Source organism: Camelus bactrianus, chromosome 7, assembly GCF_048773025.1.
Source record: "Camelus bactrianus isolate YW-2024 breed Bactrian camel chromosome 7, ASM4877302v1, whole genome shotgun sequence".
Lineage (NCBI taxonomy): Eukaryota > Metazoa > Chordata > Mammalia > Artiodactyla > Camelidae > Camelus > Camelus bactrianus.
This window is the reverse complement of record NC_133545.1, coordinates 45,781,669-45,798,548: the sequence shown is the minus strand read 5'-3', so window position 1 is coordinate 45,798,548 and position 16,880 is coordinate 45,781,669. Positions and strand designations below refer to the sequence as shown.

The 16,880-nt window shown below is 33.6% G+C and overlaps 1 protein-coding gene and 1 pseudogene across 1 annotated transcript in view; both read left to right on the top strand.

Annotated features, from left to right (window-relative positions):
* The window catches only part of STK31 (serine/threonine kinase 31), a 46,872-nt gene extending 37,772 nt beyond the window's left edge, over nt 1-9,100 (top strand). The window contains 2 exon segments of the mRNA XM_010968626.3: nt 2,081-2,149; nt 8,722-9,100. Coding sequence (XP_010966928.3) covers nt 2,081-2,149; nt 8,722-8,949 — 297 coding nt within the window. The 3' untranslated portion in view covers nt 8,950-9,100.
* Nucleotides 9,101-14,417: 5,317 nt separating this feature from the next.
* Nucleotides 14,418-15,682, top strand: LOC105079834 (tubulin alpha chain-like 3; annotated as a pseudogene).
* Nucleotides 15,683-16,880: the final 1,198 nt, after the last annotated feature.

Genomic DNA, 16,880 nt, shown 5'->3' with positions numbered 1-16,880 from the left:
GCTATTGCATATAGTGCTGATATGAACATTGGGGTGCATGTATCTTTTTGATTTAACATTCCCTCTGAATATATGCTCAAGAGTGGGATTGCTGGATCATATGGTAAGTCTATTTTTAGTCTTTTGAGGAAACTCCATACTGTTTTCCACTGTTGGCTGCACCAACAGTACAGGAGGCTTCCCTTTTCTCCACACTTTCTCCAGCATTTATCGTTTGTGGACTTTTGAACGATGGCCATTCTGACTGGTATGAGGTGATATGTTGTCTTAGTTTTGATTTGCATTTCTCTGATAATTAGTGATATTGAGCATTTTTTCATGTACCTGTTGGCCATTTGTATGTTTTCATTGGAGAATTGCTTTTTTAGGTCTTCTGCCCATTTTTGAATTGGGTTTTTTTTTATTATTAAACTTGTATCTGTTATATATTCTGGAAATTAAGCCTATTCTACTGGTATGAGTGTTTTAATAGTTTGAGCGAAGCATAGAAATCTATTTGGGTTCCTTTACCCTCCCCACTTTTAAATATCATTCATTATCTTGAGCATCAGATAATGCTATAACTTGTTTTAATCATCATATATACTTTAGGAAACTCATGGTGAGAAGAATAGTCTTTGGTATTTATGTTTCTATTCTGTACACTGTTATTTCTTCCTTCTTGATGCTGCAACATTCCTTTCTGAAAAATTCATTTCCTTTTTGTTTGAGGTACTTAGCCATTCTTTAAGAGTTTGTCTTCTAGTGAAAAATTCTTCTATTTTCCCTTCACGTAGAAACATCTTGATTTCACTTTCATTCCTGAAGGATAGTTTCACTGGATGTAGAATTTGTGTTTGAAAGTTCTTTTCTTTATCAGTTAAAAAAATGGTGGTTGTGTTACTTCCTTTTAATCTCCATGGTTTTACATGAAAAATCCTCTGTTACTCAAATTGATATTCCTATATTAATGTTTTGTTTCTCTTTGGTTGCACTCAAGATTTTTTCTTTGTTTTTAGTTGTCAGAAATTCCAATAATTTTCTTTGAGTTTATGCTATTTAAGTCACCTTCTTTTTGAAAACTGGGTATTTTATATTAAAGAATTATTAATTTTTATTGTTATATTGTGATTGTGTCAAAATAAGGCTTTAATCTTCCTTGATGGAGGAAGGTTATAAGACATCCTGTCACTATGTTGTTCCTCAAGTCCTGGGGTCTCTCATCAGTTTTCCTTCCTCTTTTGACCTGTCAGAGATCTCTTTTTGTTGTCTTTTATGTTGTTTCTGAACTTAGTGGTGAGGAGCAGGAATAGTTTAGAAGTCCTTTTATTCATTTTTAAATTACAGTATGTGGAACTTATTTAAATCTGGGTTTAAGTAAATGATAAGAAAATAAAATATGAGGTGATTAAAATTAGAAAACTTGATATTTTATATTCAAGAATTATTAATTTTTTAGTGTGATATTGTGATTATATCAAAGTAAGACTTTATTTTTTAGAAATATGTAGTAAAACATTTATAGATGAAATTATGAGATATATAGGATTTTCCTCAAAAATAATATATATGGGTTTGTACATAGGGCAAGAGTGATCATTGGTTGATGGTTGTTGGGGCTGAGTGATAAATACATGGGATTCAGATTATCTTTGTGTATGTAAGAAGTTCTCCATATTTGATAGTTTATAAAAGTTAGCAAGTATTTCTTGAACACAGGTTAGGTATTAATGAGGAAGCAAACTTGCCTGATAAATTTTCTTTGTGTTTAATATATGAGTACTGATGAAGCCAATACAGTGTAAGCTACTGCATATTAATATATTTGCTTGTAAGGTGAGGAAATATTAAAAGTGCTTATAGTATGTGCATCAACTCTTGATTGATACTTTAGGAGCCCCAGTAACTGTTTGGTTGCTTGTGAACAAGTAGTGGTGGTGTTTTTTTTTTTTTTTTAATGAAGATATTTTTATTTTGCTAGAAGTAATGTGCTTTCTTTGATCTCTTCTCTCTAGAACCTAAAGAGTTTCAGATTGGCCTCTGCTATAGGATTGGTATTTTAATACATTGGGAATTTATTCATTCTTATTCTCTTTAACAGCTTTCTGTTCAAAATCAGGAATTTGAGACAAATGAGGAAGGAATTCCAAAGGTGGATCAGTTTCATTTGGTATGTGACCTTTTTGTCATTTAATGGTTGGAAACCTGAGATATAGATGTGTAGCAGTAATAAGACTTATATTTGACTGAAGATTTGCAGGAATACAAAATAGCATTCACACTAAAGAAGTATTGAAAAATTTAAGCACCCTAACTTACACTCTTGGCAGAAAATTACTGCTGGAGAGTACTGCTGAATTGTATGTTTGTCACACAAATTATGTAAGTATTCTGTGTAATAATTAAGGAAAGACAGTCTTTGCTGTATCTTCAAAGATCACATTATATTGAAACTAATGTTTTACTACTTTTTGTACGTATCTAGCTGTGTCTTTTCTTTGTCATACATGTGTGTCATTGCTAATTGCTTTGAGGTATGGGTATAGCCAATGTATTTTGAGTACCTATTCTATATCAGGAATTGGTACTGGTTTCTAGGATTGCAGCATTGAAGAAATTAATAATTTAGAAATATGAACAAGTTAAACAACCAAGATCTATATATAGAATATTAAGAAAATACTTTGAAGGAAACTAATTTTTAATTTGGCAGAGAGAGGAGGAGGCAAGAGGTTGTTAAAAAATGCCACCAAATAGTTATTTGAATAGGTGAATCTTCAATATTGAATTAGGATTTTACAAGAGGTAGAATGAGGTGATAGGCATTTCAGGTAAACACAGTAACTTGCACTAAAACATGGAAATATTAAAATCTTTGAAATTATGTAGTCCTCAGTGTGACTAGATATTAAGGTGTTAATTATGGCAATGAACAAGTCTATGAAAGTATAATGATCTGACTATAAAAAATTCTCTTGCCATTTTTTTTAAGAACATATTTATTTTGTATTTTACGACTGCTTTTATGACTTTACTTTTTTAAGAGCAGTTTTAGGTTCACAGCAAATTTGAGAAGGTAGAGATTTCCCATGTATCCCCCACATATGCAGTTTATCCATTATCAACATCTCCTAACATAGTGGTACATTTTGTTACAATTGATTAACCTACATTGACATTATCCATGGTTTACATTAGGGTTCACTCGTGGTGTTATACATTCTTAGGGTTTGCACACATGCATGATGACATGTATCCACGATCATAATATCATACAGAGTATTTTCACTGCCCCAAAAATTCTTTGTGCTCTACCTATTCATCTTTACTTTCTCCAAGTCCCTGGAGACTTATCTTTTTACTGTCTCCATAGTTTTGCCTTCTCTAGCATGTCATATAGTTGAAGTCATAAAGTATGCAGCCTTTTTATTTTGGCTTTATTCCACTTAATAATATGCACTTAAGGTTCCTCCATGTCTTTTCTTGGCTTGTTAGCTCAATTCTTTTTAGCGTTGAATCCATTGTTTTAATGTACTTGTTTATTTATCCCTTCACCTACTGAAGGACAACTTGGTTGTTTCCAGGTTTTGGCAGTGATGAATAGAGCTGCTATAAACATCCAGTTGCAGGTTTTTATGTAGACATAGTTTTCATTTCCTTGGGTCAGTGCCAAGGAGTGCAGTTGCTGGATTGTATGGTAAGAGTATATTTAGATTTTTAAGAAACTGTCAAACTGTCTTCCAAAGTAGCTGTACCATTTTTCATTGCCACCTGCAGTGAATGAGAGTTCCTTTTGCTTTACAGCCTCGCTTGCATTTGGTCAATATTTTGAATTTTGGCCATTCTAATAAATACGTAATAGTATATTGTTGTTTTAGTTTATTTTCCCTCATGACGCGATATGGAGCATCTTTTCATATGCGTATTTGCCATCTGTATATCTTCTTTAGTGAGGTATTTGGCAAGGTCTTTGGCTCATTTTTTAATCATGTTTTCTTATTGTTGAGTTTTAGGAGTTATTTATATATTTTGAATAACAGTCTTTTATCAGGTATGTCTTTTACAAATATTTTCTCACTCTGAAGTGAGCTTTTTGTAAGCAGTATACAGATGGGCCTTGATTTTTATATAATCAGCTACCTTATGTCTTTTGATTAGAGCATTTAGTCCATTGACATTTCAAGTAACTATTGATAGGTATGTATTTATTGCCATTTTATTACCTTTTTTTCTGGTTGTTTTTGTAGTTCTCTTGTTTATTTCTTCTTATTGTTTCTTCCCTTGTGGTTTGATGATTTTCTTTAGTAATATGCTTATGTACCTTTCTTTCCAGTTTTTGTGTATCTTTTGAAGGTGTTTGATTTGTGGTTACCATTGGCTTCATATATGTTGACATATAACTATATCTACTAGTTTTAAATTGGTAGTCATTTAAGTTCAAACACATTCTAAAAGATCTATATTTTCTACTTCCCTCTCCATATTTTGTGGCTTAGATGTCATATTTTCCTTCTTCATGCATATCTCTTAACTCATTATTGTACTTATATTTGCTTTTACAATGTTTTTGTCTTTTAATCTTCATATTATCTTGTTTAAGTGGTTGATCATCAGCCTTTACTATATATTTGCTTTACTAGTGGCATTTTTCCTTTCCTATAGATTTTTTTCTTCTTGTTACAGCCTTTTCTTTTCCACTTAGAGAAAACTCTGTGAGATTACTTGTTTAGTATTGATGAATTCTTTTAGTTTTTTCTTGTCTGAGAAGTTCTTTATCTCTTTTTCAATTCTAAATGATAATCTTGCTGGGTGGAGTATCATAGGTACAAGACTTTCCCCTTTCTTACTTTGAATCTATTATTGTACTCCCTTCTGGCCTGCAGAATTTCTGCAGAAAAATCAGCTGAAAATCTTATGGGAGTTCCCTTGTATGTGACTCTTTTTTTCTCTTGTTGCCTTTATAATTCTCTTTATCTTTTACTGTTGACATTTTAGTTATACATCTTGGTGTGGGTCTGTTTGGGTTCATTTTGTTTGGGACTGTCTGTGCATCTTAGACCTGGATATCTGTTTCCTTCTTCAGGTTTAGGAAGTTTTCAGTCATAATTTCATCATACATTTTCAGCCTCCTTCACTCTCTTGTCCTTCTGGAACCCCTATAATGCGGATGTTGGTATGCTTCAAGTTATCTCTAAGGTCTCTTAAATTGTTTCATTCATTATCTCTTACACTGTTCTGTCTTTCTTAAACTGTTCCATTCATTATCTAATTTTTCCATTCTAAACTGCCTAATAGTTTTAGCATCAATTAATGATTGTAGTCTAGACACCTTATTTTGTTGAAGAATGGTGATTTTCCAGTTCTGTTATTGCATCTCTGTTTATGAATTGGAATGTTACTATAAAGGTAAACTTTGCCTCAACAGTTAATTGGGTTACCCTAAACTTTAGTTCATCCAGGGAAAGCAATTTTAAGAGTAATGAATTTGTTTCTTAGCAGTCTCTAAAAGGTATCAAATTAAAATTTTTTATTTTAAGTTGTATCATTATAATCTCATGGATTTAAACATTTTAATGTGTCTCAGATTGTTGAAGTCATTTTAAAAAGTCAGTGTTTTTGCTCAATTTCTAATTTTTTGAGGACCCTATTCAAGATGTATCCTGTGATCTTTGTCACAAATCAGATTGTCTTTTATAACTTGCTTTTTGCATAAGATGTCCCTGATTATCTTGTACATTCCTTGCCTAATAACTGGAATTAACCATTTTTCCAAGGAACCTATAATCCTTTTAGTAGGAAATTTAGAGACAAAAATTTGGATGCAAAGATTGATCATTGTTGGTTGGGATTTTTCAATAGGAAGTGCATTTTTTATTAGAAAAAGAAGAATGAATACAGACATTATATAGATATTTCCAAATCAGATTCAAGATTATAGGCTTTTTACTTAATTTTAAATACAAGTCCCTTCTTACTTTGATACTAGTAATCTTAATTTTTGTGGTATTAACAATTACATACAATGAATGTGATAGTTTAAAAATGACAATATTATTAAAAAGTATAGGTTATTGAATATAGTTAAACATTTCTTTGAAGTTCTTTCTTTTTGACTTTAGGAAGTATCTTACTAGATCTTTATCCCACTAAGATTGGACAGTCCAAAATACTTGTTTTAAAGTCAATTGAAATAATTTTCTATGTGATTATGTTACCTGATACATAATTAAGTCCATTTGTTTGATTTTGCTTTTGACATTTAGGGATTGCTTTTTTGTTTGTTCTTTAACTGTGTAAAACCAATTTTATATAATTTTATAATTTGTGAGAGTGAAAAGCTTAAGGTAGAAATTCTTTCCGCTGTAGTTACTTTTGGGAATTGAGTCAACTGTTTTTCCCTAGTAATTATGTAATTTTATTTTATACATTTAGATTTTTGATACAGTTATAATTATCCTGGTGTTTGGTGTGAGGAATAGATCTGATTTTATCTTTTTCCATTGGGTCCATTTGTCTTAGTACCTTTTATTGGAAAGTTATCCCCTTCTTCCATTAGAAATGCCACCGATTCATATAATAAAGTTTTATTTGTGCAGGAGTATATTTTTATTTTTTCCATTTTGTTCCACTGATGTGTTTATTCATATCCCAGTGCCATATTCTTTTTAATTAACAGACTTTGATATCTTTTAATACTTGAGAAGGCTAGTTCCTTCCTTACTGCTACTTTTTATCAGAGCCTTTCATATCTGTCCTCGCTTATTATTCTTATAAAAGATCTTTACAGTTAATTTATCGAGTTCCAAGGGGAAAAACTGAATTTTATTGGAATCATGTAAAGTTTATAAATTAACTTAAAAATTGACACATTTGTGGTGAGATCCTTTTTGTCTAAGATTTTCTACATGTTCTAAATCTGTTTTTGTGGCTTTCAAGAGCATATGCTATTTTTTCTCATTTAGGTTTTGTAAGTTTTAGTTTATACTTACTAAAGATACTATTTTAAAATCTGTTTTAAAACGTATTCTGTAGAATGAAGTATGGGCATTATTTGCTGAATACCTGCTATATCCCTGATACTGTGTTTGCTGTTGGAGATGAAGTGATAAACTAAAATTTCTGACCTTAAGCATCTTAGAGTCTGATGAGGACAGTAGCAATAAATAGGTGATTTTTATTCAGTGTGAAATGTGCTGTAATTAGAGTCATCACAGGGAGCAAAAAAAGCATACCCAGGTATTTTGGGAGGTGGAACTAGTGGAAGAGCAACATTATAGTGTTATTTACATGTGATAACACAAATAACATTCTTTAAAATAGTGGTACATAATAAATTCTGGTCTCCATAATGATGATGATGGTGGTAGTGGTGCAGAAGTGTTTCAAAAGGATGTCACTTCATAGGTGAAACTAGAAGCGTTTGACCATGTAACGGAGGTTACCCTTCCAGACAGGAATGTCAATGTAAAATTTTCATAGTATCAAACTCTGACTAGTGTCCCAAAAAAGAGGGAAAGGGGGAATTAAAAAATGTCCTTTTTAAAAAATTTTAATTTTTAAAAAATTTTCCAGTTTTATTAGGTAGAATTATTACAGTTTGCACATGTACAATATATTGTATGTAAATACATATACACAATATACTGTACATATTTTTCAAGAATTTACATATATGTACTGTTCACTGTTTCCAAGAATATTTAGAGCTTTAACTTTTTAAACTTACACAGTTATCAAAGGAATAAAGCCAACCGCAGAATAAGAATTCAGAAAGATACATATACCCTGCTATTAACAGCAGCATACTTTATAATTGCCAAGATATGGAACCATCCCAAGTGCACATCAGTAGATGAATGGATAAAGAAGATGCAGCATATATATGTAATGGAGTACAACTCACCCAGTAAGAAAGGATATTTTGCCATTTGCGGCCCTTCATTCACTTTTGTTTTTCTTTTCACTTCAAAAATCTGAATTTTATTACTGGCATAAACACTTCAATTGCATCAAAAACAATAAAATACCTAGAAATAAACTTAACCAAGGAGGTTACCTATACTCTGAAAACTGTAAAACATTGATGAAGGAAATTGATGATACAAAGAAATGGAAAGGTATCTTGTGCTCTTGGATTGGAAGAATCAACATTATCAAAATGGCTGTACTATCCAGAGCAGTCTACAGATACAATGCAATCCTTGTCAAAATAGTCATATTTTTCACAGAACTAGAACAAACAATTCCATAGTTTATATGGGATCATAAAAGAACCGAACTGCCAAAGCAATCTTTTGTAGGGTTTTTTTTTTTTTTTCTTTCTTCTTTTTGTTCTCTTTTCTTATAGTTTGATTGCTAGGGAAGTTCCTTTTACATATGTTGTAAAGCTGGTTTGGTGGTGCTGAATTCTTTCAGCTTTTGTTTATCTTTGAAGCTTTTGATTTCTCCATCAAATCTGAACGAGAACCTTGCTAGATAGACACTTGTTTTTAATATATTTCAACTGTGATTTTTTTTCCTTCTATTTTTTTTCCCTGTGATTTGATCCCATTGTTTTCATAGTGGATTAATTCTTTTCCAGTAAAAACTAGCTGAATTTGATAGAAATCTTTAAAGATCTAAATAGGCAAAATTGATTTTGATTAAGTGTTTTGCATTGGATACTCCTTACAGATTTATCTTTTTGTTCATTTGTTTTGTTTTTATTGATTCTTGTTTTATAACATCCCTTTTTTCTTGCAGGATGATAATGTCAGATCCCTCCTTTGCAGCTTGATCTATTGTAGAAGTTCAGTGACTGCTGAAGAAGTTGTAAGTGCTGAATGTTTTGTGCTACCAAAGGAGACATCATCTCCAAACTCAGAAGAAGATACTGAATATTCCCAAAAGAAAGAGGAAGAAGAATTAAAGGTGGAGAGCTCGGATTAACATAAGGAAAAGACAAGAAATGGTGAAGCGAACTTTGATTGATAGATTAGTGTTATTTTGTTGTTGCAGATGTTCCTTTTAAAAACTTTTTTTAGTTTGGTTAAATAAACATAAAAAGTCTGGAAGTGTTCTGGAGCTAGTTGGGTTGTGTCTTTGGTATTCTAGTTCTGAAAAATAAAAGATGTTTGGCTATGCAAAAAAAATTGTATACTTTGAAATTTCATTTAACTAGAGTTATTAAGGAAGAATTTTCCATTTGTAGTTACTTTTTTGAATTGAGTAATTAGAATATGTTATTTGTAACAGAAAAGGTTATTAGATTGTTGGACAGTTCCAACTCAGATTTTCATTGTATAGGCCAGTTCATGATGAAGGGTAATACTTATGTTCAACAAATGATAGTCGGCATTTGCTTTGTACCCAATTCTGGGAACATAAAGATAAACCAAACATGGTCCTTACACTTACAAAGCACATAATCTATTGTGAAAGCTGGAGATCTAAACAGATCCTCATAATACAATATGTAATATCCAGTGATATCTCTGGACAGAGCTTTTATGTGATTTCAGAGGAAAGGTACTCATCCTATGGAAGAGGGGTCTCAGGGAGAGATTTCTGGAGGAGTTACTACATTAGTTAAATCTTAAAGGTGAGTAGTAAAAGTGAAGGAGGGTCAGGAGTATCTTAATTAGCAGAGAAAGCATGATGAAAGCACTGAAGAGAGAAACAGTTTGTTGTGTTTAATAGTAGAATATGACGCAGGGAATAGTCATAGATGAGGGCTTTATGTGAAACAGAAATGCTCATACTTTATAATTTTATAGGAAATGTGGAGTCATTGAAGAATTTTAAACAGTTTTAACTCCCTCAAAATCCATCTTATAGCAACTACCGGATAAGGGATAGGAAGACTGATTTAAAGAATATTATAATAAGGTAGGTGAGCAATGATAAAAGAATCTAGGAAAGGAGAAATAGTGATGAAACATATGGGTCAAATATATGAAACAGGCAGATCGATTGGACTTAGTTATTGAAGTATATGTAGACTAAAGTATGTTAGAGTCTCTAGATGCCTATTCAAAATCTAGTCTTCCTTTCTTCCTTAGTAGTAATTAAGTTTTATTTAGGGTGGCAGTGTACTTGACTAAAAGATTGCATTTACCATTTTTCTCTATTAGTTGAAGCCTTTAGACTAAGTTTTTGCAAATAAGGCTCCTTAGAAGGAGCTTAGTTTGGAGATGTGCCCTTTTACCCTTACCCCTTTCCTATTGCCTGGAAGCTAATAACATGGCTAACATGGTGGCTAGAATTTGAGCAGTCTCCTTGGGCCATGAGATGACCTGGAGGATGAAATTCATGAACTAGGGTGATGGAGCAGCAAGTTAGAAGGAGCTGATGTTCCTAATAATTCTGGAGCCTTTGTACTAGTCTCAAGATTTCATGTTATTTGAGAGAATAAACTCTTACATCAGAGTGTGGTCTCTATATCAGCAGCCTCAGCATCACCTGGAGGCTTATTAGAAATGCAGAACCTTGGCACCACTCCAGAGTTACTAAGTGAGAATCTCTGGGGGTGGAGCCTGGCAGTCTGTGTTTTAACAAGCACTTTAAGTCATTGTAATGCATACTAAAGAGGATCATTGCCACACATTCAAGCTATTGTTACTTTTTTGGGTTTCTTGTTTTATAGTAGAACTTAATTTTAGCTGATTAAGTAATAAACACAGCAGTTAGGTTTAAAGCAAATGTGGATTCAAGGGGACAAAGAACAGATCACTTTACTTATACTCACTCTTTTAAATAAAGAATTAGATCAGCATTTTCCGAATGTGTTCTGCTGAATACTAGTCCCTTGGGATGTTCAGCGCAAAAAGAATTCTGTGATTAGTTGTTTGGAACATAATATTAAGTTGGAGATTGATCACACATATTAGAGGGTAAAAGTTCTAAAAAGTTCTCCAGAAAAGAAACCTGTTCAGTTTTATTTAGCCAGCATTTGCCTGAATTGACAATGAGACTTCCTTTTTTTTCAAATAATACCCAGCAGCTTCTCTCTTATGAAGCTAGAGTTTGAGATTTTGTGGCATACTAAGTTAGAAAGTACTTACTTTTATTTCTTATTTTAAAATGGCAAATATTAATATAAAGTGAAACGAGACAAATTTCTAAGTATCTCTTCAGTGCCACAAATGTTTCTTGAAATATATGTATATAGGTGAAAGGACAATGCAAAGGCAAACAAATGTGTTCACTGCCCTGTGGGCAGTCTGAGAATGATGTAATAAGCTACAAGAACAAAATGTGTGTCATCACAAAGAAGAGGAAAGGAAGAGAGGGATAATGAGGTTGAGGAAGACATTTGACTCATTTTAGAGGTGCAGTAGGATTCTGCTTGTTTGGAACTTGAAGAAAGTATTTCAGACAAAGGAAATTAAGCTCAAAGGGTAGATTTGTGAAAGAGCATGGATTTGACTGGAGTATAGGATATTCACAGGGTAGCTGAGAAAAAGGCTTAGAAAAGTATTTTTGGGACAAATCAGGGTTGTGACTTGCTCTATAAGAGATGGGACTCTTACAAATTTATGAGCAGTTGAATCACACAGTCCTGTTTGTTTTAGAATGAAATAGCTAACTAGAGAGGATGATTTGGGAAGTAATGGCAGTATGGAAAAAGTCAAGGATGGCATATTTCACTGAAGTAATTAAGGCAAAGAAAACATCCTGTTTTAGAACAAGGTATTGAAAGAGAATTAAGAATATAAACTTTCTCAAAAGAAATGTATGGGGAGCCTCTGGACCATTTCATAGTATCAGTGCTAAGTAATTCAGTGTATATTTAAATGTTAATATTTATTAAATTTATTCTTAGCATCTCTCTTTTAACTCAGCAAATGACATGCTTTATCATTTCTTAGTTGTTAGTATAACCATGTCTTCTGCCATTAAAACTACACGTGGAAGCAGTTCTGGAATGGTGGAGTAAGGATCTTTGAAAATCTGCTCCTTTATAAAAGCAACAAGAGCCATGGAAAAAATTGCCAAAATCAACTTTTTCCGAACTCTGGGAATCAACCAGGGACCTGCAACAATTTGAAGAGTATTTGTTCAAGAAAAACATCTGACTCTTGGTAAGAATTGCAAGCTTTGTAGTGTTTTAACTTGCCCTATTGCCGTTTCCTGTCCCCAGCTCTGCAGTAGCCTTATAAACCAACAGCCTCACAATTATATTAGCTGTGAAAGACAGTGGTCTAACAGCCAGTGGAGTTTGCAGAATGTTTCAAGCATCTGATAAAGCCCTGTTGCCAGAGAATTGTCACTATTTGACCTGTCTGGAAGCTCTTTGGAAAAGCCTCATTTATAGAGCTTGTCTTCCTTGACCTAACTCAGGGCATTTGTTGAAAAAAGCCGTGGCAACTGTTCAACGTCACAGCTGCCTGAGGCAGTGATACCTGTTGCGATAAACAGTTTAATAGGAAAATCTGGGAATGATGTTCATAGGGTGCGTTGAAAAGCTCCAACAAATTCCTAGGGTTCCATATGGCCATGCACATGTTCAGGGCTTTGTGCATGCCCAGGAAAGGTCCTAATCTTTCATCTCTGGCTGACCTTGAGATTCTGGAAAACACGTTCTGCCTTGTGAAGGCAAAGGCAGAGTTGTAAACTGCCAGTGTTGAGGGTGTGCCCCAACATACACACAGCCTTAGCAAAGGTTGGGACACTGGTTTCAGGCATTTAAGGAACATTTATCCAATTATTAGCTGACCACTAAGAATACAGACTTCATAGAATTAGTGGAAGAACGTCACTAAGCAAACATCATCATCATCATCAGTAACAACTAGCAGTAACAATTTCTGGGTTTGAGGGGGGATCTGATTTCCAAAGTTGGAAATTATTGTGTTTAAAATGTACACTTATAAGCAAAAATAAAAAGTGAGACACCAAACAGGAAAAGTATGGTCTAGATAGGAAGAAAACAATTCAGTCAGTAAAAAGTCCCAGAGGGAGCCTAGTTGTTAGACTTAAGTATACAAAGACTTTATATCAACTATTAAAATATGTTCAAAGAACTAAAAGAAACCATTTCTGAAGAATTAGAGGAAAATATGAGAACAGTGTTCCACCAAATAGAAAATAATGATAAAGAGAGAAATTAAAAGAAAAAACCAAATAGAAATTAGGGAGCTGAAAGTATAATGACCAGAATAAAAAATTCATGAGGGGCTCAATAGCAGATTTGAATTGACAAAAGAAAAGGTCAGTTAACTTAAATATAGGCAGGTCATTGTAGATTATCTAGGCTGAGGAGCAGAAAGAAAAAGGAATGAAGAAAACTGAAGAGACTATGAGGCCTGTGGGACACCGTCAAGCATACCAACAGTGTAATGGGAGTCCTAGAAGGAGAAGAGAAAAAGGGGCAGAAAGAATATTGAAGAAATAATGGCTGAAAAATTTCCAAATTGATAGGAAACATGAATCTGCATAATCAAGAAGTTCAGCAAATTTCAAGCAAAGTGAACTCAAAAGAGACCCACAACTAGACACATCATAATCAAGCTATTGAAGTCTAAAGCCAAGGGTGGAATCTCAAAAGCAGCAAGAGAGAAATGACTACTGAGTACAAGACATCCTCAGTAAGCGCAACAGCTGATTTTTATCAGAAGTAATGGAAGCTAGAATTCAAATGGATGACATATTCAAAGTATTGGAAAAAAAAACCTTATCAACCAAGAATTGTATGTCTAGCAAAAATGAAGGAGATGTTAAGACTTTGATTTATGACATTAAGCCATTACTAGATAAATAGAAACTGAGAGAATGTTACTAGAACACCTATTCTATAAAAACAAAAAATGGGTCTTTCAGGCTGAAATGAAAACACTCCAGACAGTAACTTCAGTCCACACACAAAAATAAAGAGCACTGGTAAAGGTATCTACATAGGTAAATATAAAATACAGCATAAATTTATTTTTGTATATAACTTTTCTTATGATTCAAAAGAAAACTGCATAAAGCATTATAAAACTGTATTAGTGGGTTTCTAATGTGTAAAGATGTAATTTTTCCAACAATAGCACAAAAGAGAGGAGAGCAAATGGAGGTATATTGGGGCAAAGTTTTTGTATGCTCTTGAAATTAAGTTAGTATGAATCCAAAGTAGGTTGTTTTAAATTAAGGTTTTAATTGTAATTACCAGCACAATCATTAAGAAAATTAAGAATATGGTAGAGGAAACAACAAAGGAATGGTACACTAGTAATATATAACACTAAGGAAGACAGTAACAGAGATAAATAGAAAAAAAGACATAAGACATACAGGAAATAGCAAAATGAAAGGTGTAAATCCTACTATAGTAATTATATTACATACAAATGTATTAAACTTTCCAGTCAAAAGATAGAAGCTGAAAAAATATATTTACAAATATGATGTGCTCTCTGTAAGAGACATAATTTATTGTCATTACCACAGAGTGGTGTCAACACCTTCAGATAATCATGAGGGATGCCTTTCCATTTGTATTGTCCAAGCTGACATCCAGACTGGGGACACTTGCTGGAAACTGTTGCCTGGAATGTGAAATTCAGCCAGATAGTATCATTCTTGGTAGTGAAAAGGATCAGTTGGAAAATGCTGAAATGGAGCATATGAATGCATCTTTTGATACCTTCTGTTGTGAGACAAGAGTTGCAAATCATGTGCCCAGAGCACTCTTCTCAGACTTAGAACCAGCTGTTGTAGGTAGGATTCATACAGGGAAGTACTATTCACTCTTCCACCCAAAGCTTGTTAATGGAAAGGAGGATACTCCAAACAGCTATGTCTGAGGTCACTACTCTGTGGGTCAGAGGTTATCCAACTTGGACTAGAGAGCATCTGAAAGCTGGCAGAACAGATTTGGTCTTTCTGAAGCATTGGATGAAGCATTGAATCCAGATTATATCTCTCTTAGAGTGGCTTTTAATAGACTATAGCAAGAAGACTAAATTGGAGTTCTCTGTATATCCAGCCCTCAGTGTCTCCACTTGCATAATAGAGCCTTACAACTCTATTCTTACCACTCATTTCACCACAGAGCACTCAAACTGTAGCTGCATGGTACTGAGGCCATCTATGACATGCCATCATATGCTTGGTGTAGAATGCTCCTCTTATGCCAGCATTAATAGGCTGATTTGTCTCTTCTATTACTGCTTTCTTCTGTTTTGAAGGGCCCTTGAATGTGTACTTAACTGAATTAGAGAAAAACTTGTACCTTATCTGAGAATATATTTCCCCATCACAATCTTTGCCCTCTTCCATCTCTGCTGACAAAACCTACCATGTCTCCATATCAAACATCCCTACTGCTTCCTTTGGGTTCTCCAACAAGCTGGTTAAGTGTGGTACTCAACTTGGAAAGTACATGGCCTCCTGCCTGCTGTACAAAGGGGATGTTGTCCCCAAGGATGTGAATGCAGCAGTTTCAGCCATGAAGTCAAGGAACTCTATTCAGTTTGTAGATTGGTTTCCAACTGTTTTCAAGGTAGGCATCAACAATCAGCCACCCATGGTGATGTCAGGAAGGGACCTGGCCAATGTCCAGCAGGCTATCTGCATCCTGGACAACAGCACAGTAATCGTGGAGGCCTGAACCCTCCTGGACCACAGGTTGACCTCGTGTATGCCAAGAAGACATTTCTACATTGGTATATTGCGGAAGACATGGGAGTTCTCAGAGGCCAGGGGAGATTTGGCAGCCTTCAAAAAGGATTATAAGTAAGTGGGGTAAAATTTCTGATGCAAATATGATTGGTAAAAAAATGAATGAATTTAAATGTTATGCTGTATTTTTAAGACATTATATACTTAGTAGTGTGGAGTTTCCTTGATTAGAAGAAAGAAAGGCCAGACCCCAAGTTCCGCACTAAATCAAATGGCTCAGTATTAACAATGAGCACATATTTCCTTTTCTCTCAGTGCAAGTCAGTACCACTACCAAACCTAAGGTTTGGAGTCATTTGAACTACTGGATCGTGTGAGTGTGTGTGTTTGTGTGTGTGTGAGGGAAGAAGGGAGGGAGGATGGAAACCTGGCTTTATTCTTTTTAAACAAAGAGACTATGAAATTTTATGAAGAATTTATGCTTTTCCTTTCCTGTACATGAGGTAGAAAACTGTACTTGTAGATTATTATTATTATTTTACTTATAGATTATTAATATTTTCTCCATATATATATTTTATACATTGATTAAGTAATTTAAAAATTTATAAAAGACCCAATGTAGATTTAAGGATACAAATAGATTGATAGTAGAGAGATGGGAAAAGATATACCATGCAAACGGTACCCAAAAGAACTGTAGTGCCTGCACTAATACCAGACAAAACAGACTGACAAAAATGATTACTAAAGATACAAAATATTTTATAATGACAAAAGAGTCAATCCATCAGGAAAATGTGTGCATATATGCATCTACTAACAGAGTCCCAAATACATAAAGCAAAACCTGACATAATTGAAGGGAGAAATAGACAATTCAACAGTAACGATTGGAGATTTTATTACCTCAGGTTTAATAATGGGTACTACAACTAGGCAGAAGATAAGCAAATAGAATACATAAACAACACTATAAATTATAGACCATCTTTAGAACACTATACTCCAAAACAGCAGAATACGTGGAAAATTCTCAAGGATGGACCATATGTGAGGTCGTTAGACAAACTTTAAAAAATTTAAAAAGATTTAAATCACAAGTATGTTTTCCAATCACAGTGGAATGAAATTAGAAATCAACAACAGAAAGGAATCTATAAAATTCACAAATATGTGGAAATTAAAAACATTTCTAAATAACCGATGGGTCAAAGAAAGAAATAACATAAATTAGAAAATAGTTTGAGGTGAATGAAAATGAGAACACAACATAAGCAAAACTTACAGGATGCAGCTAAAGCAGTGTTTAGAGG